Source organism: Etheostoma spectabile, chromosome 5, assembly GCF_008692095.1.
Source record: "Etheostoma spectabile isolate EspeVRDwgs_2016 chromosome 5, UIUC_Espe_1.0, whole genome shotgun sequence".
NCBI lineage: Eukaryota > Metazoa > Chordata > Actinopteri > Perciformes > Percidae > Etheostoma > Etheostoma spectabile.
In genome coordinates, this window is record NC_045737.1 from 26,876,553 (window position 1) to 26,901,913 (window position 25,361).

Genomic DNA, 25,361 nt, shown 5'->3' on the forward strand with positions numbered 1-25,361 from the left:
GGGGGCGATGGCAAGTTGCGCACCGAGTGACCTGTTCTCAAAGAAGAGCACGACTTCTGCAGTTTGGCAGCATTTGGGGTTCCGACCTAATGAGAAGGGAGAGGAGTTTCGGTATCAGTGTTTTGTATTCAGTTTCTGAACGGTGTAGACACAAGCCAACAGTTTGGTGACGCCGTCTGAGCCTTCCATCGTCATTTTTAATTAGTCAGGGTAATACCATATACCGCGTTGAAATAGGGAGGAGGTTTGACGGTCTAAAAATTTGATACCGTCAAACTCTAGTGTCCATTGTTTGCGTATTAATTAATGCACTTCTTGCTCAGTATCTTTAAACATCTAAGGGGGCAATCTACAGACCTAAAGCCATGATCACTCAGTTCCCATAAAGTGCATCGCTGTGCCACATCATGGACTGCAGTCTGCTCTGTCAACCAATTACGCCAATTATAGCTAGAAACCCCTGTGGTGTTTTGATAAGACCTTCCACAATTTCTTCCAATGAAGCAATTTGTTCCAGTATTTGTTTACAGAGAGAGGCTGTGACTCGCAGCAACAATAATGTTTGTTATCTCCATTTGCCATCAGAGCAGAGTGAATCCACCACTGGCTAATCTTAACCTGGCTTTCTCATTGAGGTTTAATCTGGTCATGGCAATTTAGCATCTAGTATGGAGAGTGTGTGTGTATGTTTGAAGAAGTGTGTGTGCGTGTGTGCCTTGTGAGTGTGCACATATGTGAACGATAGACAAGCCAGTCATTCTCCTAATGCCCCCCCCCCCATCTATGTCAAGAACCAATCACGTGTGAAAACTTGCTTTAACTTCCCTTGCCTGTGTGACTACAGCGTCAGAGAGAGTTTGACAGATCTGTGCGCCACGGAGGCGTCTCCCCGCCATTTGGCATGCCATGCGCGTCTGGTGCGCTGGAGACTGCCTGTCAAACGCCTATGAGTCGGTGGCGCAGCCAGGGACCCTACGGAGTGCCAGATGGGCCATTAAGGTAGTATTAATGTAGATGCCATCGCTTTTCTCCTCTGACTGGGACATGCTCTCTCGAACTGCGAGCAGCTGCTGCCATTTACTAGGACAGCTTCCTGCTAACTTTGGCCAACTGGCTTCACCACTGACTGGATCTCAATGTAATAATACAGTTTTTCTTCCCACTATACCTGTGACTTTTGTCTCTTTTCCTCCTGCCCTCCCTTTCCAGAAGTTTTAAGAGGATATAGCGGATAACTTCCAGCTTTTCCTGCAGCTATATTGTTACATAGACAGCCACTCCTGCACATCCAGGCAGTGATTGCCTCTCCCTTTCTCACACATGCACACACATAAAAAACACCAGCACTTTAATAGGAGTATAGAAACTGAATTCATCTGTACACCCACTCTTAAGCTCATAATCAAGGCATGATATTCAGTAGTGTACGGTTGTTTCTGTTTATGCCCTACTGAGTGCTAATATCATGCTTTAATTGAGAGAAAATTGGCTGTTGGCAAGAAACAGAAAAGAAGGTTACCAAAACCCCAACCATGGATAAGTGTTGCAATCAGTAATATTCTATTTAGTTAAGTAGCCTAAAATGGGATGTGTTGAGATCATCATTATTCAAATCACATTGACAAAATCCTATTATGAGCATTAGTTTTCCAGAAGGAAATGTACAGAATTATTGACGTGTAATAAATTTGCTTTCAGCATTACATACACTAGGGGCGTATTAGGAAACAGTAGGACATATGATTCAAACTAAAACAAGTTCACAAACACCATATTCTCTCATTCACACTGAGATAAGAATGCATATTTTAGGTGCAAATTTTGCATAGCATCTAATTGTAAAAGGAATTGCAAACAATGAAGAGTGGCTATAGTGAGTTCCAGAGTGCAGCAAAGGTCTTAATATTAAACTATTTCAACACTGTGGCCAAGTCAGAAAGAAAGGTTTGCCTTGGCACTTTTGTAAAGACGCATGATCTCCAGAGGTGCAGGTTAGCCTTCCTACACAGCTGAGACTACCTCCTCCTGTTCCTTCTTTTCCCAGTTTCTCACTTGCCTCTCATTTTTCAGCAGAGCCCAGGGCCAGAGAGAAGGAACAGAACAAGCATCCTTTGAGGTGCCCCTAGGGGAGATGGGTATAGTAGTTTAGGTCGCTGTACACCCACACTGAGTTTCCACGTACTGCATAGCTTGTGACTGTGGTGTAACAATAGACAAATGATAGAAGTACATACTATACAGAGATATCTCTCTCTCTCGCTCTCTCTCTCAGTCTGAAGTGAGATGTGGGGGAGGGACGTCCATGTTCAAGTCTCAAGAGGAAGCTCAGATGAGGACAACAGGGTTGGCATCACCGGTGGTCAGTGTTACAATCAAACGCGCCACCACCGAAGCGCAGCAAACGCTTATGCTCCCGCACAGCCGTTAGTGTACATGTGCTATCAAACTGACACCTTCTCCCTTGGCTGCTCCTGACAAGGAATTTCTTCGTCGAAAAATTAGCTGTACCTTGCCAAGAGCACAGCGGCAATTTGTACAGTTGTGAATAGATTTGATTTGAGTAGATGAGATAAACGTTTATTACTTTGAATAACAATGTGCATGCCCAGAAGATACAAATGCATGGCACTTGTACAGTATGTACTATAACAACATCAATATTCTTTATTGCTGACCTTACACTGTAAAATTATTATGGAACCAGCTGTCTGTCAACTCGGCCCGATTTGAAAGTCATTTCATGAGCCTCTTCAAAAAGTCACTAATCAACCTCTTCCAACAATGCAAACCAATTTCTTCATAATTGATTGAGAACAGCAATTTCTATTTTGGTACTTGGACTCAATAAATAGGGCCAGCTTTCTATCTGGGTATCTACATATTGAAAAAGAGGCAAACTGGCACTAATCAGCATGTCTGCCAAGTAACCAATGCAGCAGAGAGAACCACATACGTTTTTGTGTGTCTGCCCGACAGCCTGACAGACAAGATTAAGAAGCAGACAGTTATTGCAAAGTCAACGTAAGGATGAGGAAACAGGGTGTGTATATCGATGTGAGATGGCGCTGCGATCCATTCCCTCAGCTTTATCCAGGAAATCCAACCTACGATGAACAGGATCAATTCTTTTATTTAGAAGGTGCGTGCAATTGCTTTGCCATGCAAATGCTTTCAAAGGCACAGTAATGCCATCCCGCTATTGTGGGGGAACGATCGCTGCACCAGGACAAGCATGCTAGGCTTTGATGGGTGCAGAATAACGGTGTTACAGAGCTAAGCAACGTGTGTGTGGGTGTGCTGCAAATAGGTTATTTTGGATGTTTTTTTTTAAGAAGAAAGAAGGCATTACTGAGGCCTATTGGTGCACCGAGGTATACTTCCAAGCAAGGCGATTAACATGAAAGGAAATATCTAATGTTATTTTCCCCTGCTGTGAAGACGGAAGCTGAGAAAAGCCTGTAATCACATTATTATTTGTGATGGAGATCAAGATCAATCAGGGTTAAAGCGTGTCACAATGTTTAACGATAACAATGGATGCTTGCTTGTGTAGGAGATATACACAACACAACCGGATGTGTGACGCTGGGGTGGTGGGGGAGGGGGGGGGGGCTAGAGTGGTAACAAAGTGTCACTTTCTATCTTTTTTTTGTTCCTCTTTGACCATAGTTGTGTTCTATATTATAGCTGGATTCTGATACCTTAATGTTCATATAAACACACACACACACACACACACACACACACACACACACACACACACACACAAGCCTGTACAGAAACAAGGCAGCATCTTAGTGCTTGGGGAGAAACTCAAATACAGACTACATCAACATACACAGGAGAGAAAACATTCCACAACACAAAGAGTAACACTTATTTTACAGTATGTACTGGATGCCTTAAAAATGAATGAACAGCAGAAGAGGGCTAGAGAACAAGCGTACAAAGAATGTTGTGGATTTTATGGACCTTCTAGCAAACAGGTGTAACAAACCATTTTGTTCTCACAGAAAAGGGGGCCGCTAAGATTGCGTCAAAGCAATGTATCCAGCATGGTGAGCAAGCGAGTGGTGAGAGGGAGATTCAAACTTAATGAGTGCTTTGGCAGCTTGTGTGGAAAAGGCAGGGAGGCAGGCAGTGATTAACGGAACACTTCAGAGTACAAGGCACAGCGGTGCTCAAAGAAAACAGTGATGATCTCCACTTAATCGCGGAGAAGCCCGGAGCATCTGCCGCCAGAGCAGGGCAGCGGCACCGGCGAGCTCCCGCTCCGCTAGGCTGTCATCTCCAGAGAGCTGTGGCCATATGCTCGGCTCTGCCGCAAACTCACAGGAAGTTAATTTTCTGACAAAACACTGGGATAAATATGACATTCAAACAAGTTGTGCTCAGCCAGGCTGAACATGAATGCCGTGCCAAGCTCAAGCTGCACACGTGTCACACTCAGGAACAGAGTTTATTTTCATGCTCCCACGGTCGCTTTTTGTTAGTTTTGTAGAAATACAGACAATGGGTGGTAGATTTTTAGCTAGGAGGTGTTAGCCTACTTAGAGACTGAGCTATGTTATGTATACAGGTAGAATGAGACCTTGTGGTATGTGTATGTATAGGGACAGACTTGCTTGAATCTACCATAGCTTCCGCAATAACTTAGCCAGTGATTGATAATTCTTATCAAAATGTTTATATAAGGCAGGACATGGAGAACTAAAGAGGCACTTTCCTATCTGCATACAAACACATCCCTCAAAACCCTGAGAAAATGACAATGTCATTGTCCTAAGGAGGGGAGAGAGAGGGGGGCGGGGAGCAGAGACATGAGAGTAAAAAAAAAAAAAGATTAACTTTCATTTCCATTCACAGACATATAGCTCCCCACGGTGTGCCATTAAAATAATGTCAATCAAACCATTAAATAGGAGCTCTGTCTAACCTTGCCTGTTGCAGGTGAAATGCCATAGCGGGCCTGAACAATGGGCTCACAGGTGTGAGCAGAATCCCAACACCTTATCACTGGGCCAATAAAGAACAGAATATAGTGTTTCCCAGATCTCAGCAGTCTCCTACCACTCCATTTCAGACGCTAAAGAGAAATGGAGCCTTAGGGGTGAAGCCGGCAGTTCTAACCTACAGATTCTTTGCAACAATAGCCAGTATCGTATAGTATGGAGTCTAGGGGGATAGCTGGAGGTTGAGCAACTTTTCTGGACCTACTGAAAAAAAATGAACAGAGAGGGGGCAATGATGAAAGAAGATGGAGTTTGGTGGTATACAGGTGAGGGGGCCAGGTTTGGGCCTCCACCTGGGGCAATCAGAGGCCACTGGTATGGCTAGAATAAGAGGAAATGGTGACTTTGGGATACACATATAACCAGGTCTCATTCTCTGCCCCTCCTCCCTTCAGTATCCTTTCTTTAGCAGAAAGAGGTGAGGCCTGGGTGCAGTCATGCAGATCCCAGTGGAGTGGCCTTTATCAGGGAGGATAGGTGAGAGGTTTGGCCCCAATACTGCTGCCAGGTGGCTGGGTACTTTCTGCCGCCCCCGCCCCCGCCCCTTAGGTCTATCATCTGGGAATGCGTATTATGTTACCGCTAAAATCAAAAACATTAAACTGATTACAAAAAACAGTACACTTCACTGTGGTAGTAAGGCAAAAAAGTATGGTTGATATTACTTCTGTTTAAGTTGACCGTCTGTGGGTAGTTAAGATTATAAAAAAGGTCAAATTAGAAATTATTGACCTACTAAACAGGTTAGTAGCAGTTTTAAATGACTTTCTTAGTGAGATTCTCCTTACTGACTCTAGCACAGGAGAACAATATTTTGACCAAATGAGAGAGAACGGACTGAAATAACCTGCCACATAGCCTCTCCCCCTTTTAAATCCATCCATTACAGTGTGTGGGTGTAAAAAAACTGAAAGATGTAATGTATAACAATGCACTAATGTCACTGCAAGAGACTGGGAAAATGTGTCGGAAATATAATATATCCAGTACACATGCGCACAGAAGCACATACCCATATATCAAGTGTTGAGTGGCAATCATTCACCTAGACACTGTCACATTAAATGGGCTTGTTTTGCATGCGAAGGAAGAGGGAGCGATGGGCTGCAGCGAGCAAAAGAGGGACTGAGGGACTGAATGAAATGATATGAGTAGGCAAAATTAAGCTCCAATGCAAGTGGAACACTTCACAAGAGAGCCAATTTCAATTCCACAGCACTTAATTTAGGGTTTGCATGGTTCAGCAGCATGCTACTGTATGGTAAGCCATGTAAGGACAGAGATAGAGACACAACCAGCAAAGAGCCATCCAGGCCCTCGAGGTATCCTTCACAGTGCCACCATTGCTCTCTGTCTCTCTCTCTGTCTCTCTCTCTGTCTCTCTCTCTCTTTCTCTCTCTCTCTCTCTCATTACAATAAATTAAAAAACTAATGATATTGTACTGTAAAGACTATGTAGATGTTTTCAGGGACATTACAAAATCCCATTGGTTTTCATGTGATGAGTCCACATTTTTGTTTGTTTTGTGTGTTGCGTCACATTGCCAGACCTTTCTCCACGGCACCCCAGAGGAGGGTCTGGCTAGTCCACAGAGCATACTGGGATGGTAGAAAAAGGTGCTCTTGTTTGTTGGCATTTCTTTAAACCAATCGCAATTGTGTGGAGCCGCGGTGCCGCCGCAAAATAGCCTCGGGAAGGAACTTCTTATGGGTCAAAAGATGTTTTAGTCATGCAACAGACAACTCAGATTGGACAGATAGTCTAGCTAGCTGTCTCCATTTAACCAGCAGAGATTTTAAGAGCAGTTGACCATAATCCTCATAAAATTGACCGGAGTTTAAAATTACAACACAAAGAAATTGGAAGGTGATGGAACATCCGAAAACAGACAGCTGAAAAGAGTGACATCCGGCGGAATTGGAACGTCGTGAATATAGACTATGTTGTGTGAAGAGTGTTAACTCAAAGTCAAAGCCTGTCAGATATTCAGAAGGTACCAGTATTAATCTTGTATCTAGTATTGATTTTGGTCATCACTGTAAACACACCATTATCCTCATACCTGGTGGTCTTTGAAGTCAAGCCTCTGGATGTCATAGCCTAGTTGGGCATAGAAGTTGTTCCCAAAACTGTAGGCCCGCCCAGTTTCAGTCCATATGAAGGAGTGTCTGCTTCCACAGGCCACACCAACAATGTTGACGACATCCACATCTGCCTTGCTTCCTTCAACGTTCAGTTCCTGTGGCAACTTCACCTCGACTGGCTGGTCCTTTACTGCCTTCTCACCGTCACCCAGCCTTAAAAAAGCAGACAAAAGAATTGAAGTTGGACACTTTCTTCTCTATAATGTAAAGGATATAATAAGGTTAATGTCAAATTATAGAACCTGGTAATAATTTGCAAATATTTCCTATCAACTTTCAGTGGTATCATGTCATGAAAGTGGCAGTGTTTGACAAAATTAATAATTCAAAGCAAACTCATTGAAAACTAGAAAAAATAGTTAAAATGAAACATCAATTGATCATTAACTAACAAGTAAAAAGAAAGTTGTCTTTCTGATATGTTTTCTCCATACAGACAAGAGTCGTATACTGTATAGAATGTCTCTAAAAGGCATATTTCAGTGAGGTGAGTTTTACGTTCCTAGGGAAGAAATAATAACTGAGCCTAACTCAATTTGTAGCTGTACAGATGACTTTACATAGGCCTTGGCTGAGTTGTGTTTCTGTATCTATGTCCCTAGTGTGAGTGAACAAAGAACATCCAAGACCCCTTTTCAAGATGAGCTGGTCAAACGCAGCCCCAGCACCCCTGTGACCCGTGAGCTCCCAGCAGCTTCAAACAGAGCTCTGCTGTTTGCTTCTTGATAAAATGCCCCTCTTTGTATTTGTTTCCCTGAGCCAGCGTCATAACCTGCAATGCCCCGGCCATATCTGCTAGTTTGCGGCATGTCTGGGAAAAATAACAAACAGTCTTCTCCATTATTTCCACAAACGGGGAACGAAAGGTCCTCGCCCGCCATCCCCACGAGAGCCTGTATTGATTACAACAATGCTTCAACTCAAGACAAGACCACTCTGGGGTCACTGCTATTTCCATCAGAAAGTTTGCCAGTTTAAATTTACACAGCTCCCTCGTACTCTTCTACTCTCTCGCCTCCAGTGAGACAAACAGGAGAGCCGAGGAGTTTTCAGATATCAGAGTGCCAGTTGTGTAACAGAGATGTTCACCCTTTGCTCTGCAAGTGGGTGTTGTGGAGCTCCAACTATAGGTTCCTCTAACTATAAGCTCCCCACTAGAAAGCCTCGACCTGCTTAGAGGGGTCAAGGCATCATGAGAGAAGAGATAGAATGAGACAGACAGAGAGATGGAGAGAAAGAGAAGGAGAATGAGGGACAATGGGATATGATGAGAGTGTGAGAAGTGATGCCTTTGTTTCTTTTATGTATTTCTCAGAGGTCTGCAGGGCTTCTGTTTAAGTACTTGAGGGCCACTGAATCACTGCAGCCCCAAGGCCCTTAGATGTCATTACAGCCAGACGGGCTTCTGGCTGTTGAAGTTTTAACAAGGAAGCTCATCAGGAGGAAAATAACTTATCTTTGTGTATAACTATGTCTGTGTGTTTGCTTGTCTATCTGCCAGTGTCTTTCTGCAGTTTAATATACAGATGTACAGTCTATTGTCAGAAGATAATCAGGCATTTCAATGACCATGGGGCAAAACAAAACTGACCAAGGATTGGTGAACTTTTTAGGACTTAGTAGTCTCCTAAAGTAAAGAGAGGGCAATGAAAGTCTGTACAGTGCTGCAATACACGTACCAAGAATTGGGGGGATAAGCACTCTTCCCATGCTCATTTACATATTTTTACTTCTGAAATTCACTTACTGTCCACTAGTGCCATTCCCCCATGCAAAGATCTTGTTGTCCACTGCGGAGAAAAAGAAGAGGACGATTTTAACATGAGACATATTGATTGAAATGGATGAGCAATGCTGTGCAATACTTTCTAAGCATGGAGTCTCATTGAGACAATCTTTAAAAGGGTGTGGGGGTTGCTGTTGTGGACAATTAAAAGTGGTGATCTTCAAAAGCTCTAGATGTTTCACTGTAAAAGCTCAGGCTGCGTGTTTTCCCTTTTGTCCTCAAGTATAGAGTGAGCAGTGTCGCGTCAGTGGGTGGACCCTTCCCCACTGTGTGAAGTTTGATTAATACAGCCTCGACAGAGAGTTCAGAGACTGGGGCCACCTCTCACACACCCTGCTGTAAAATAATGAGCCTTCAGCAGGAAGGAATAATATAAATGGGATGGGAGAGACACTTCCTTAGACTGAGTCCGAGCTGAATATATTCAAATGAAATGAAGAGAGGAGGCCATCCTAACTGATTAGACGTGTCTAAACGAAGCCTATATATTTCTCCTTCTATGTACATGTACAGAGTACAACTGTCACCTCTCTGCTCTAACAATCCAACATGATCCACCAATCCATTTGCATATGGTTTCTATAAATACCTGGAACTACTACCTGTTCGTGCAGTGATTCCAGTCATGTTGGAATACAGACATGCCTTATTGGTCTTATGGGAACTCAAACGCCACAGGGGTAGCAGCCAATAGTATCGGACTTTACTCATCAAGCCAGCCGAGTACTCATACATTATAGAGTAGGCTATATGATTTACCTAAGCTTGTCAAAAGAGAAAAATTATCAGGCAAATGCGGTGGTAATAAATTGTATTTCGTGCTGCATATGTTTGACTCGTGACCTTTGGCATTTTAAGGGTTGGGTTGTTCGAAAGAGTTGTAGCAAAATGTGTGAAGGGAAATAACATTAAAGGTGAACTACCACTTGGAAACTTTAGGGAGAATGTGCAAAACAGGTCACTGATTAGTATAGCATGTTTCGAGTGATTTATACTAGATGTTATCATTGGAATAACAATGCAACACTTAGATGGTTGCAGAGCAACGCTTTGTTAATTACAAGAAAGAAAATACTAAGTTCTTTAGAGGTCAATTAACTTGCATGTTTGAAATACATCTGCATTTATACATACATACAGATATACACATATTTGAAAACTTTACATAAAGCTGTCGTCACACCACTGTCAAAACTTTTTTCTATCTGTAAGCTGCTCCATTAACAATACCTGTTACTATTACGTGTAATTCAGACTCCTCCATTTTATGTTATATTTTTTGGGGGTTTTTATTCCCTTTATTTGGACAGGACAGATGTAAGTATGTGTGAAAGGGGGAGAGAGAGAGGGGGGAGCGACATGCGGCAAAGGGGCCACAGGCCGGATTCGAACCTGGGCCCGCCGCGCCGAGGAGCAAGCCTCTGTACATGGGCATCCGCACAGACCACTGCGCTATCTGGATGCCCAGACTCCTCCATTTTATAACAGAAATTTAGGTTTCTTTCAAACTGATTGCCCAAAAATAACCCAGATGGTTCCTTAAAACGCTCTTCACAAGTGAAATAAATAAATAATCAGCTCACTACTTTAAATGACTTTTGGGTGTTTTTATTCAATTTTATAGCACTATCCTGACTAAACTGACAGTCTGCGGTTATCCAAAAAATGATCCACAAACTGTCTGTGGTTATCCATAAACATCCTCTGATCTTATTATTAGTCACAATAATTCATAATTCCTGCATATAAATAAGGTTTATTAACCACAAATCCCCCAAAATAAGTGTAAACTAGAGGTAATGAGTCAGTGTTAGTGTTGTATATACTGTACTGGTGGTAGTTAAAAAAAAACAAGCACCAAGAACGTCAAAAAGTGTTCCAAAATGTCAAGAAAAAAACCTGTTGATAAAGCAATAAAAAACATTTCAGACAGCAGCAAAATAAGTGACAACTACGTCAAAAGGAAGAAGAGAAAGTCAACGAAGGAGAAGGAGAAAAATGGTATCAAAATTAAAAACAAGGTTTCAAAAAGCAGCAAATTAAGTGACAAACACACAAAAATATGTTGATTTTTTTTCAATTTTGACCATAGAGGATAACACAAGGGTTAATTCCATGGAGTGTAAGACTATGTTGGCTCAGTGCGCAAAGCATGCGTGAACTACTGTAAGTACAGCCTGCTGCAGTATGCCTGCACGATTCAGTGAAAAATATGAATCACGTTTTGTTTTTGCTTAGAATTGATATCACAATTCTCTACCATGATTTCTTTGACAATGACAAAACACAGATTTGTTTTGGCACCTTTAGCACATTGTACATAACCACAAGCCTGTAAACACAGAGGCCTCAATCAAGAGAAGGGAGAGCATTGCAGCGCTCGGGAGCGCTTTAAAACCTATTTTATACAGTCTATGTTTAAAGCTCACAGAAGAAAACTAGTAGCGTTTGTGATGCAGTTGGCTCGTAAAATTAAATGAGAATTAAAGTCATTAAAAAAAATATTTATTTTTTTTAATTCTATTTTTTTTCTTAGTATCCAGATGCATCACTTTTTCTCTTTTAAATCAAAATTATTAAAAAAATTAAATCAAGATCACAATTGTATAACGATTAATCGTGCAGGCCTATGCTGCAGTCAGCTTTGGTTTTCTTTACTACAAAACAAGACCAAGCAATAAACACAAGAAACTGAGTCCAGCTCAAGCTTTGGCACCAGAAAGACAAAAACACTACTTGCAATACGCTGTTATCTTATAAACTTTTAAGTGCTCCTGAAGGTACAGCTCACTGAACCAACTACACTCATTATGAACTACTGCTAACTACCAAACTATGTACAGGTTCTCTGACCACAGGAATAATAAGAAACTTAAATACTTTAATAAAAGTAGGCTATATCCATGAAAGCACCATGCTTTGAAAACCCATAAATCCTTAAATACATGCGTAAAGCATATGGCATTGCTGCAAAAAACAGCTCAGCTCTGTGGCTCACTGTAGGGCTATGGCGGTTGTAGAGCTGTTACTGTCATGCATAAAGAATGCAGAAAGTGCACAGGAGTCCGGGACTTAAGTTTACTTTTACAAGCATAATAACTCTCACTGGAATAATGAAATAAAGATGAGAATGAAAATGCAATGGGAATAAAGACAGTGAGTGTTCCAGAGTTTTATTATCTTGTTTTGTATTTTTTTGTTTTCTTTTGTTCTTGTACTTTTTGTTTTCTTGTTTTTGTTTTCTTTTGCTGCTTTAACTCTTGAGAATTGTTGTGTGGGAGTATGATAAATAGCGGTGCTTAGAAGCAAAGAACAAAAATATTGGCAGCGGTAGGTCTGCTGCAATACTCTGCACACAGGCACATTATTAAGAATATCTGTGTTAGCACCAGGCTTGGGCCAAACAGTACACAATAATAAATATCATTTAAAGCTTAAGATTTAGTTTTTGTTTTATATTACAGACGTGCCAAATGGGTGGGACATAAAACTCCAATTAGCTGCTGCAAAGTTTACTGTAGACTGATTAGCATCCTGACACATGGAAATTGTTTTATGCAATTAGGTTCAAACAAAGGCTAAGAATAACTTTGCAAGTATTATTTGCTCCAGTTCTTCGTAGTTTTTATATGTGGTTATTATTGGGTATTTATCTTAGTATCCAGATCCATCACTTCAATGTGATACCCCTCTCACTTTGTATCTTTGAGTCCTCTGTTATCCTCGGAGTGGCAGATGTTTCTACCCCCCTCCAACCCAGTCATCCACCCACCCAGTTGTCTCTTTTTTTTTGCGGCAAGGGCAGCGGCTGGCGCGGGGGCACAGGGGCCGACAGCGGTGCATCAGGCTGACGTACAGAACTGATGGGCATGGCTGAGAACTGGCAGTGTGGCAGGTTGAGTGTTCACCCTCCTTTGCCCCCCACTAGCCCCTTGCTAGCCCCTGCTGCTCTGCACCATACCCGGGCACCAGCATCCCAGCGGCTGGTGGCCAATTGCTTTGCTCCCCAATAAAAATAGCCAATCCCATTATTCTTCTGCCTCCCCTGGGGCCACAAGGTCTCCAGCATCATTACCAGGACTAAGGATCTGATTCTGCCGCCACCACTTGGCACTCCCCCTCCTCTCCTCTCACTCCTCTAATTATAGGTCAAGCACTCTTTTTGTAAATTATAAAACCTTTGTTCTTATCAAGAAAACGGAACGGAAAGGAAAGACACCACGGAAGGAAGAGGAGCAAGGAAGAGACGAAAGTCGATGAAGAAAAAGGAGGGAAATTGTGTAAAAATTAGAAAGGGGGGGAACATTTTTCAATTATAAAACCAAGCTAATTTGGTATGACCAGCGACTGTCATGCATGGTGACGGAGCTCCATTATGCAGTCATTTGAGCTCTTTCAAATTAGTTATGTTAATGTCCTGCGTGTGAATGTAACACTTGGATGGGACAAGATTTCAGCAATTAATTTCTACAGTCAGCAGAGAGACAAGCAAATTTATTTTCCCCCTCTCAGGGAATTGGTGGTGGAGGGAGTGAGGAGGGGAGAGAGCATTCTGGAGCAGGGAACAAGCTAAACACAAGACCTAAATAAAGCCTGAACAATGGGAGCCAATGCCTCCTCATTCATTCAATTGACAATGTTTTGCAGCTTAAACCTGTTTTATTAATTATGTTTGACATTTCCTTAATTAGTTTCATTTACACCAAATCAATCCCTGCTGCTGTAGAGCGTCATTTATCATTTTAAAAAATTTGCATAGCCAGTGCTGCCTTTTTCTACTTAATTATACATTAAAAGTGTCAGACGCGCTTGCTGCCTGGCATTATCTGAGGCAGAAAGGTTTGTGGCTGGACGGGGGTGGCATTAATCATCAGGGCGGGCGCGGGCAAGGGGTGCTCCCGGTCGCCAGCGGGAGAGCCGAGCGGGGCTTCTCATTTTCCGAGCTTGATGCTTCCGGGCCGTGGTGACCTCAGTAATCTACAGGGAGAGGCAGACAAATCAACGACCTCCAGCCCCAAAAAACAACTACAGCTTGTTTATAAACCATGGTGAGAGGAAGCAGGGAGCGTAACCACAAAACCCCAAAAAGCAAGAGGTATATGAAGTATACATACAGGTAGTAAAAGGATGGGTATATTTTTAGATCACACAAATTCCCAGTCAGCCTGTCACGTGACATTTGAAGATGGGGCTGCTCGATTATGGAAAAAAATTATAACCACAACTATTCTGGTCAATATTAAGTTCATATATTCATAAGTTGAAACACGGTTACTCATTGACTTTTGGAAAGATGTTGCATTTACTGATGAACAAGAAAAACTGTTCAACAGATCAACAGTGAAAACAACTTGAATTGCGACATTTCTTTTAAAGTGTTCATATTATGCTTTTGGGCTTTTCCATTATTGTGCTATATATCAAAGTCCACCCCAAAGGGACTTACCATCTCCGACAGAAAAAACTGTTCACAAACTGCTCCAAACAGCTCTATTTGTAGTCCAGCTATTATTTCCGTGACAAACGTGCGCCATTTTGTAACACACGTTAAAATGCTCTCCTAGCTGCTAGCGTGGCACGCCCTCATACTCTGCAACTGACAAACTAACAGTACTTATTGCACATGTGTGACTCGCAACAAAGACGGAACAGAAGGGAGATCCCTCACTTGGCTAAAACAGAGCTCAACACACAGGGTGAAAAGAGGAGTTGCAGCAATGTGTAGTACAACAAAAATATTATAATTACGAAAATTAAACCATGTTAACCTATTTTGATATAACCTCTAAATACACATATGAACCCGAAAATTTGCATACTATGAGCACTTTAATACTTTTCTGTTTTTAAAATTTTTGAATTCCCCTTCAGAACACAGGACATAATAAGATGACTCTGTTTTTGTGATAGTTAGGACCCAGAGATCCAAAATTCAATTACTTGCAAAGCCTTATTTGAAGACATCAGTAACTTTATCAAATACAGTGTTTTTCCACATATGCAAGTAATGTCTTACAGAACAAGTAATACAAGAAATTACTACTACTTCCAAGTAGGCATGGGCCTGTTACCGGTTTCAAGGTGTACCAAGGTTTGAAAAAGTCACAGTTCAAAACTACAAAAAAATGTTCTGTCATACCGTTCCTAAGGCATGAGCTGGTTTTTTTTAGAGGTCTTCAAGGACAAAAAGGACAGTTCAGTAATCCATACATGTGTTTAAAAATAAAATACAGTGTGTTCAAGGACAACATAAAAAAAAAAGAAGACAATTTTACAGCTACAATTGCAATACCGCAATACTGTGAAACCGTGATATTTTTTGCTAAGGGTTATCATACTGTCAGAATCGTATACCAGCCCATACCTACTTCCAACAAATGTAAAATGGCTTCATGAAATAATACTTTACAGCTTCTGTTGTTGCAAGTTACAAATCCAAAGTAATGACCATATGTATTCCACTATTACTGCAATAGCAACTCTATTGGCTGAGTCAACTGGCTGGAGTATGGCTATTACTTTCCCTTCGGCAAGTTTGTGAACACAGAACGTACTGACAGCTCAAACACCTGGCAAGCTCACTTCGAGTGTTGAGGTGAACATGGCTTTACAAATCACCCGTTCAGGAGCCGAGACAGAAATTGGCAGGTAAGCAGAGCCGTTGTGTCAGGAGTGAAAATTACTCTGAAAAGTGTGGAGCATGGTGAGAGGCTGAGTGAGTGCGTCTCTGAATGGTGAACGCTATGGGTGTCACTGTGTATGTTCACATGGGAAATCAAACAAGTGTATTTTGGAGGTGAGTCAACACTTTTGGAAAACGAAAATGTTTGATGTCAATTTGAATTGAGAGTGGCCTCAGATATTGCCACATACAAAGAAAAGTGAAGTGCGTATCCGGATACGGTACCTGCTCATGCACGAGAGAACCGATTACACTCAGTGGTAGAATACTAGTCTTTACCGTGTAGTAGGCTAGTTAAAATTAAGTCTCGCTGTAATTAAATAGATGCCATAAAAAATGTGCAGTGATGAAAACCACTCATTCTTAACATGAGGTGAGCTGATTGAGCTGTAACTAATGAGAGGGAAACACATCCTGAATCCGGAGCTTGACAAAAAAAAAGAAATCCCGTCCCAAGCCACTGATTTCTCAAAAAGTCCCCTGAATAAGCTGTATCAAGATGTGAGGAGGCTGTAGCCATGGTTTTACTTGCAATGTCCTACAAGGGCAACACAAAAGAAAGGCGGGCAACAAAGAACCTGATGAAGTGACTAATGCCCCGGCATGGCCCAACAGGAGCGGCAGGGGGGCGGTCAGAGGCGGCTACATGTGCACGCCTCACTGCCCCGTCTGGCCCCAGCTGAAGTACTAACAACACTCCCAGGGTAATTAGATTAAGAAATGCAAAACCATAAGCAATACCTGTAATTGCACCAGGCCAAATCAATCTTGGAATAGATAAAAAAAAAATTAGGAGAAAAGTTACCCTTGCTAACAGACAGCAAACTGTTTAAGAAGTATTTCCTAAAATGTAGGGGAGGGAGAATCTGAGTATCAAACATCATTATTCTAGAAAGTTCCTAATCAGCATAATAATGGTGGCACATTGACTGTAGAAGTTTCCATTATTTCAAAGTAAAGTAGTTGAAATAAGCCACTGACTCTTTTCACTCAAAAAATATTATAATTCATATAAGTGATCACTCTCAAAACTAGAACTTTCCTTTCTCTACAGCCCCCTCCCCCCCAAAAAAAATCACCATCAATTCCCAGACCAAAAGTGCCCCTTTAAATGCAAAACATTTCTACTATCAAGGATTAGGCTTCCTTTCAGGATATATGAAAACCCCTTTGTGAAAATATGATGATGAATTCATAGGCCTAAAACTCTGGGGTAGTTTTTACATCGGCGAAAAAAGGGAGGGAGGGGAGGAGAAAAATCACCTATTTGGATGGCATACATTACCATTACACTTGTATTGTGTCTCCACTTTTCATAATGACGGGGATAAGTGTCCTGCTCCGAATGTGTATCCGCTGACAATGGAGGCAGACATTACTTGGTTAAAAGCTCAGGGTCCTGTGGGTAAAGAGGCCCAGAGAATAAAGAGTATCCGTCATGGCTAACGAGCTATAAGGATAGCACATTGCCTTTATAAATCACTAGATCTTGCTGTTTATTTAAATTCATTGGTGCCTCATTATAACTGAGCTATGCACCTTTAGGTCTGAGTTGATTAGGAGTGCCATAGCTCAAAATGGCTTTTAATTCAGTGAAACGTAGCTCTGACCTTGGTGCCGTAACCCTGACTAAAACACGCAGCGCCTCCCACATTAATAATGATGCTTCCTTTACTGGTCCGCGGAGCCGCGCCGCTGCTACTTAAAATATGTATTATTAGTTACTAGCGACGGCACATTTATCACACCAAATTACCCTTCGGTGTAAAACTGCTTAATTCTGGGTCCCTGTACCCCTCTGCACTATTACCTGCTCTTTAGAAAGGCCTGGAATTAAATGTGGGGATGAAATGTCAGGGTAATGGGGAAGAGGATGCGGGTCGATGGGATGCACACTTGATCATTCCCTAGTGGCCTTCTCCACATCCAGACAATATACTGAATGTGTCTTCCACATAAAGGAAGTTCCATAGCGCCTTGCTTTGTAGACCTTTAAAGTTGTAAATGAAGGGTACTTCTTTGAAATATACTTTACACTGTTCACTAAAATGACATGCAAAACATTATCCCCTCCCTGTGGGCTTTAACAAAAACTTTATACTCTAGGTATCACAATTTCCTGAAAAATCAATCTCACAAACAGAAATTTTGGAAGAGCAAAGACGACTGAAACTTTTTATTCGCAAAGGCATTTCAGCAGGTTGCTTCTGCAGCACCTTGGGTGCACAAACAATTCAAAAACAGGTATCTATGCATACACAAACAACCACACACAGCCCTATCTACCTCCAGCCTATTATAGTTAGAGACAGGAAACCGGCCTGCAGCCACTAAACACTTGTCATTGTTCATCCCATGTGTGCCCGCCAGAGACTGATGACCAATCGGCTAAATGATTAGATCAATTAGGTACTTTGGAGTGGGGCATCAACAGTGGCCTGCTACAGCTTTAAGACCTGTGGGACTTGGCCCATCAGAACCGCCTCATTAGGTCTCTGGACTCTACCCAAAACCCCACCACAAAGACAAAGATAGAGGACCAGAGGAGAGGAAGAGAGTGGGGGAGATGAGAGGCGGAGAAAAAGAGAGAAGACTAAACTTCAATAGGTGAATTAGATGCATTCCTACAGTAAAGCACCTCTGGGATCAATTGTGTTTATGTGGTGCAACATCTTAAAAACATGTAAAAACAATACAAAGCGATCTAACAGATACGTAAGTGGGAGTATTTTGAGTGTTAGCCATATAATCCATTGTTATGAGACCAATGGGAATGCACTGGTATACAGAATTTCTGTTCTCTAAGGATGACATCAAACAGTCCAGTAATAATTGAGATTACCAGGGACAACACTACGTTGGGTTTACAGAGGAGCGCAGACAGTGCTGGCATAAACACATTTCTCATATCAAACACAGCCGTACAGTACATAAATATATGCACAATACATTAATGGTTCCTGCTCATCTGAGCAAGTGGCAAGGCTTGAGCAGCGGAGGGAAAAGAGACGTTACAGACGTTCCATCAGATGTCGAATCAATTAGTCACGACCATTTTCCAGAGTCAGAAATAACCACTCGTCCCAAAGTCTCCAGGGAGCCAGGGATGGGCCCGGGCAACAGAGGAGAGATGGGAAAGAATCCAGAGACCCAAAGGGGGGTAAAAAGGAGAAAATGACAGAAAAGGGGATAAATAATGCTGTCTGTTCTATACTGCGCAGACTAGCGTCTCTATTTCCACTGGATTTCCATACATACAGACAATTCAACACTCTCAGCAGAAATGCTTTGCATATCAGAGGGCACTCATTTTGCACACTGCAAACACTCCGGTCATTAACATGTGATGGCATTATCTTCCTAATCGCACTACAGAGGGCCTTCTCTATAATGTATACAACTCCAGAACTGTAGCACCGACTCAAACCCTTTTCGACAGTATCATGGTTTTCGTTGGGCTGCTGTTTGTGTCTTTTTCCTCACCACAAAGCCTTTAATCTTTTAATCTGATGAATAAAGCAAGTGTTCACAGCACAGAGATCATGTGACCACTTTGCTAAAAGGTAAAGAGACATGATTATTCTGTGTAAACAGGAAAAACAATGGAGATCCTTTCCCCGCAGGCTAAAAATAATTTAATCCGTCATGTACGTGCAAAAATAACAGCCTTACACCTGAATAGAACCCATTATTACAGGGCTTCTGAAGTTGTTTGCAGATAAATCTGTTTCTCTTCATCTGTGCTGTGGTATAGAGCGGAGAAGCCATTGTATCTGCTCAGATTTCCTTCTTGCATTGGTAATCTTTCGGAATTGCCAGATTGGAGCAATTTGCGTTGAATGGAAGACAGCAGAATACAAACTAAATAAAATCATCTAAACTACTTTTATTAAAATCTATGTTCTAAGGAGAACTAGAAAAATGTATTATCTGTCATGTTTAAAGCATAGGTGTATTGTTATTGTTTAGTTTTATGGTTGAGAAACGTTCCAGTTCTGCTGCGTAAAACAAGTGCTCCACAAACAGCTACTATGAATAAAGTTGCAACATTAATACTCTAATGCTAGCCGCTACCTCTACTGCACTCCTAGTCAAATGCTTTCCATTTTTGTTTCTCTTTTTTTTTTGGTTGAAGATGTTAAAAATGGACTCCATATTTTCACACAGCCAGGTAACGGAAAGTGCTGGAAGTAACCTTTTCACAGTCCCTCTCTGTTTAAAGTTTCAATGGTTAAATCTGACTTATAAGGCAAAGACAGGTGGTCCCCACTGTACGCATCACCAGCCAAGCCTGTGCAAGTGTTGTTGGTGATGCACATGGCCTCAACCCCTGGAGGCAGCGAGGAAAAAGACAGAGAAAAACTAGCAAGAGCGAGACAGAGACAGAGAGGGGCATCCCACAATCCCCCCTGATTCTACCTGTTATTTTCCCAGGTTGCAGCGAATGCTCCTTGTTGGTAGGGGTTGGCAGCGGAGCATCAGCAAGAGGCGTCAGAAAGCTCTGGTCCCCGCTCTGATTCCGCCACATTAGATGGCGCGTGTTTGTGCCCTAGGGAGGTGGCGCCTCAGCCTGTGTTTGGGGTACTTTGTCAGATGACTCAGTTGTGTGTGATTTATGAGCTCTGGAAAGGTTGCATTTCCAACACGCGTGGACGTCCGCATGGTAAATGGAGAAATTCTGAATTTATTAACATACAATGAATGATGATTAATGTTTTGGTATGGATCATGCTCTCTTTTCAGATGTCTCAGTGTGGGGGTTATTTATGCAGCAATAAAATGATATGTATGTACTCAAAACCACATTGTATGAGTGTTGAGCTCATGACTCTTTAAGACACATTCACTGTGTGTCTGTGTGATGACGGTAACGGGAGGTTTCGTAGTGTCGTGTGGACTATATATCCATGGACATTTATGTAAACATAGCACAATGCAGTACAAACAGTTCTTCTTCTGCATGCATTATCCTCCACACAAAGTGAACTCTTCCCTACTATGGCACAAGCACCTTGCATAGTCAATGAGAGAATGTCTAAATTAAAAACACAAAAAATTGTGAGCAAAAGAATGCAATTTAGACCGATATCAGGATACATTTGGAGATCCATTCGTCAAAATCCTCACCATTATTAACTTTTGTATTCTACAACACATCTTGTGTCTCCCTCATCAGCTTTTTCAATATCTTCTCAAATACATTACTGCCAGTGTCGAGCGGGTATGTTCACCCTAGGCCAATTACAGCAGTGAACCATAAAGGTAAGCCGTGCTGAAGAGGGTTTTGTCATATATTTGCCTTTCTGTCCCAGCCAGCCCCCCACAGTGGTAGGTGGGAAACACAGGGAATGTCAGACCTCTTTCTAATAGCACTGACAACAGAGGAATCAATATGCAGAGGCATGTTTCTGACAGGTTTTTGGTAGTGTGTCTATATGTGTGAATGTAAGTCTACCCGCATGTTTGCATCTCGAAATTGTGAATCAAGGCTCCCTTCTACTTATGCAATGACCTTACCATTTCACCCATGGAATGAGGTTGAATATTGCTCTGCGCCTGCATGTGAGTAGAAAGAAGAGGTAGCTGGATGGAGTGATAATTCCATTGTGTAGCTTAAACAAAAGTCAAATGTGTATACGCATACCTTGATGTGGCTGTGCTTGTTCTGTGTTTACTGCATATGTATGAATGCAAGTATAGATACGGTCTTTATGTATCTGAGTGTATGTGCGCGTGGACATGCGTGTGGGCGAACTTCATATGTATGTGGTTGCTGTCAGAAGAAGCTGACTGGTGATGAGGGATGGAGAGAATCAGAAACACATTGGGCTGGGAATGGGGTGTGAGCCGCAGGGTCGCCCTGGCACAAAACACAACTGCCTCGCACATCATTACCCTCATCACCCTAATGCGCACAACACTTAGAGCTACAGAGAGGCTTGACGCCAGAACACACACACATAAGCACACAAACATAAACAACGACACACTCACACAGGATACAACACACAGACGTATAAACTGTGGCTCTACACACTCAACACATGATGTGCTAGTGCTTACTGTAGCGTTAACAACTAAAACTTTCTCTTAAATGAGATAGAAACTGCTCATCAGATAAACATTCACACACATTTGCACACCAAGGGAGCAGTTCAGGATTTAGTATCTTGCCCAAGGACACTTCAACATGGGACTGCAGGGCCAAGGATCGAACCACCAACCCTCCGATAGGTAGGCGACCACTGTACTACCTGAGCCACAGCCACCCAAATCTGGAGAAATACATTCACCAGAGAGATGTTGCCTTCAATTCTGCCTAAAACGCTGGTATCGGTATTGGGAAGTACTGGAGTTTATACATCGATCCGATTCCATGTAATAAAGCCCTAAAGAAAATCTACAATAAAGTAGTTTAGTTTATGTTATTTTTCCATACTACACTGTATTGATTATTTCCCAAACCCAAACCATTATAACAAACAGGATGTTGGAAGGGGATCACTGTTGTGTATGGTGACTCTCCTAAACCAAGCACTTTTCCACACCCTTGGATCCTTCCACATACTAAAAACATATTCAATGCATTTTGAGACAAAAAAGGATCCATTTCAAGGAGAATTTAGTTCCACTGGGAAAAGTATAGCTATTCAACTGTAGGACCTCCGTAAAATCACAGTAGTTTCACACTGTAACGGATGCCTTCCTCCCTTCTTGCTGCATGAGAGGTTTTAAGAATGGTGGGATCGGGAAAGCGAAAAAAAAAAAGAGGGAGGAATAGGGGAGAGCAGGAGATACGATGCAGAAGAGTGGAAGAGAGAGTTAAGCCAAGCATAAAATAACTTCAATCTAACATCCTCTCAGTGGGGCGGTAGGAGACAAATAGCAATCCCACCAATGCTGTGTACTCAAGGGGGTTGCCCCCACCTCTCACTGACCCATGGAGAAGAGGATCATGGGAGAGCAGGGATGAGACAAACCCACTTCAATTAAGGCACGGCGACGTCTCGTCAGAACGGCAGATGAGGTGTCAGAGAGTTCAGCCGTGGATAGATCACAGGGAAAAAAACAGTTCCTGGCTCAGCACAGTCAGGGTCTTGCATGCCTTGGACCTTTCTTTCTGTTTACCCTTTTGTCCCATTCCTTTTCTCTCCACCTTTCTTTTATTGGTCAGCAGACATTTATAATATCAAGATGATTTTGGCTTTCCTGCAGGGTCGGTTTGGCAAGGATGTCAGCATACACACCAGTGTTCCTTCTCACAGGCCTTTTGGATTCTGGGATAGATAAGCATCTTATCAAATGTGTGCATTAGCAGTGAGCCGCCTCAACACACCTGCAAATGACATTTAAAGGTCAAAACGGCATGTACGGGTGGGGTAGTCTCATGCTACATAATATGGAGCATCAAGATTGCTGGCGGAAGCAGGGAGTCAAATCAGAGGACTGTTTGAGTGAAAAAAGACTGAGAAACAGATGACTAAAATGAGCTGTTTCAAGGGGGGAGTTATACAAAACTACACAGAGAACAGTGCCAAGTCATCAACTCATTGTGCTAATAAAAAACATGGTAGTTCCGCGATGCATCACGCTATTCAAGATCCACTGCTGCAACGGGAGAAATATGCCATCCTATCCAGAGAAAGAGATTGTCTTAAAGTGAGAGAGGCCGGGTGAGGGTGGGGGGGGGGGGTGGGGGGGGGGGGGGGGGGGGGTTTTTTTTTTTGGTTGGGGGTTTTTTTGTGGGGTTGGGGGGGGGGGGGGGGCGGGGGGGAGGGGGGGGGGTTGGGGGGTTTTGGGTTTTTTTTTTGTTTTTTTTTTGGGGTTTGTTGTGGGGGGGGTGGGGGGGTTTTTTTCTTTTTGGGGGGGGGGGGGGGGGGGGGAGCACACTGGGAGACCCTGAGATATCCACAAGACCATCCTAGCGCAAGGATTTTCAAGAGATATCTCTCTCTGTGATTAGATTGACATTACCATAATATCGGCTTTGTCACCTCACAGGCCAATTGTAAAAAGGAAAGTGCCATCCTTTCCTTTTTCCCATAGAGGCATCAAGCAAGCAGGCATCCCAAGACATAGAAGCCGCTTTCTCCATTCGCGCTATTTCTCCATTCGCTGGATTTGGCTCGCATCCTTGCCTCTTTCCCAATGCTCTGCGTGGATGCCTGGTGTCAGAGCGCCAACTCTCCCGGCCCAGCTGCACTGATTAGCACAGGCAGATTATTAGCCAGGCATCTCCTGGAAGCACTGCATACTTCTCCCCCCCCCTTTGTTGTTTCACTTTCAAGTATGTGAAACAATTGAGTATGTGCTTAATCAGCCTGCAAAAGACAAAACTAAAGGACAGAAATAAAGAAATGACCAATCAGCCCCACAAATATGGAAGGGGAGTGGGCAAATAGGTGAAGCTAACTTGTTAGTTCTGCTTGTGGATACATCAGCAAAAAGTGATTCATCAGCATTGTGAAAAGAGCGCTCTCATCTTTCTTTCACCCCCCCTCCCCCTGCTACTCCACTGTCTTGCATCTGTCCTGATGCCAAGATTTCACCTCCCAAACCCCGGGACGTGGGCATCCCGTTCTCAAACTTGTGCAATGCCTTATCTGTACCCCACACACTAACATCCAGCATCGGAGGCATCCTTCTCCCCCTGTGCCAGAAATATGCCGGCATCTCTCTCCCTCACTCCCATTCTCCGTCATGTTCTTTTCTCTTTCTCCCTCACTCTCTTTCTCTCTCCTTCTTCCTCTCTAGAGCTTTGCATTTGAAATTGAACAGACACACAGCCAATTTATCATAGGCTGACACGTGTCATGTCCAAGGCCTAACCACAGGGACTTACAGTAGGCATTGCATTTATCCCCTTTGTTGTCAGCAAGGACCAAGACAATACCAGGAGCTATTAAAAAAGGGGTAGAGAAAGAGAGAGGAAAAAGAGGTGGAGAGTGAAAGAGCTGAGAATATACCACTACACATCAGCCAAGATTGCATAGCTCTGATGTTTACCCCTCTGAAAGGTTACAGACCCCTGCAAGGTTGGAAGCAGCACATTTTCCTAACCAACAATCAAATGTGTGGTGATGCAAGGCATCTGCGTATAACCCCGATGCAAAGTCAAGACAGGCATGAGATGGATCAGGTGGAGAGTTAGCACAATATGGGATCGGACCTTTGTGCTCAGGTTCATACTGTAATTTAAATTTTAATATCACTGTGCAGTACTCGCCAAACTGATAGACCCATAAAAATGTAGAGACAAAAGAAAAAAAAGTAATATCCAGATGCAAAACAAAATGGCTGACTAAAAAACACCACCTCTGGGAAAACATTTAAGAATAATCTGAAATACATAAAGAAGCCTCACTGACTGTTTCTAAGCTGCCATTAAGATGCTTTCATAAGCTGCAATACACTGTTATCATTCATGAGAAGATGATAAAAAGGAACAAAACTGTTAATGTGCATCATATAAAACCCTTTCTGTTTAATCACCTTATCATTGTATTATTGATCCTCTCTTTGAACAGGATTCTTTAAAATAACACAAGTCCTTATCGTTATACTGTGTGGAAGAGGCAAGAAAGATGACCCTTCCTGATAATACTGTCACCACAAAGAATGTATATATTATCCTTATGCAGACTAGGTGGAAAAGATAAAGAGAATGGGGACAGAGGCTAATGAGATGAGGGAGGGGTATGTGTGCGTGTGTGTGTGTGTGTGTGTGTGTGTGTGT

General features: G+C 42.4%; 1 protein-coding gene across 1 annotated transcript in view; it reads right to left on the reverse strand.

Moving 5' to 3' along the window:
• LOC116689924 (probable E3 ubiquitin-protein ligase HERC1) overlaps positions 1 to 25,361 on the reverse strand; it is a 345,193-nt gene that overhangs the window by 261,920 nt on the left and 57,912 nt on the right. Inside the window, exons 3-4 of the mRNA XM_032516624.1 lie at positions 8,905 to 8,947; positions 7,076 to 7,310 (exon numbers count right to left, since the gene is read on the reverse strand). Coding sequence (XP_032372515.1) covers positions 7,076 to 7,310; positions 8,905 to 8,947 — 278 coding nt within the window. The remainder of the gene's footprint in view (positions 1 to 7,075; positions 7,311 to 8,904; positions 8,948 to 25,361) is intronic.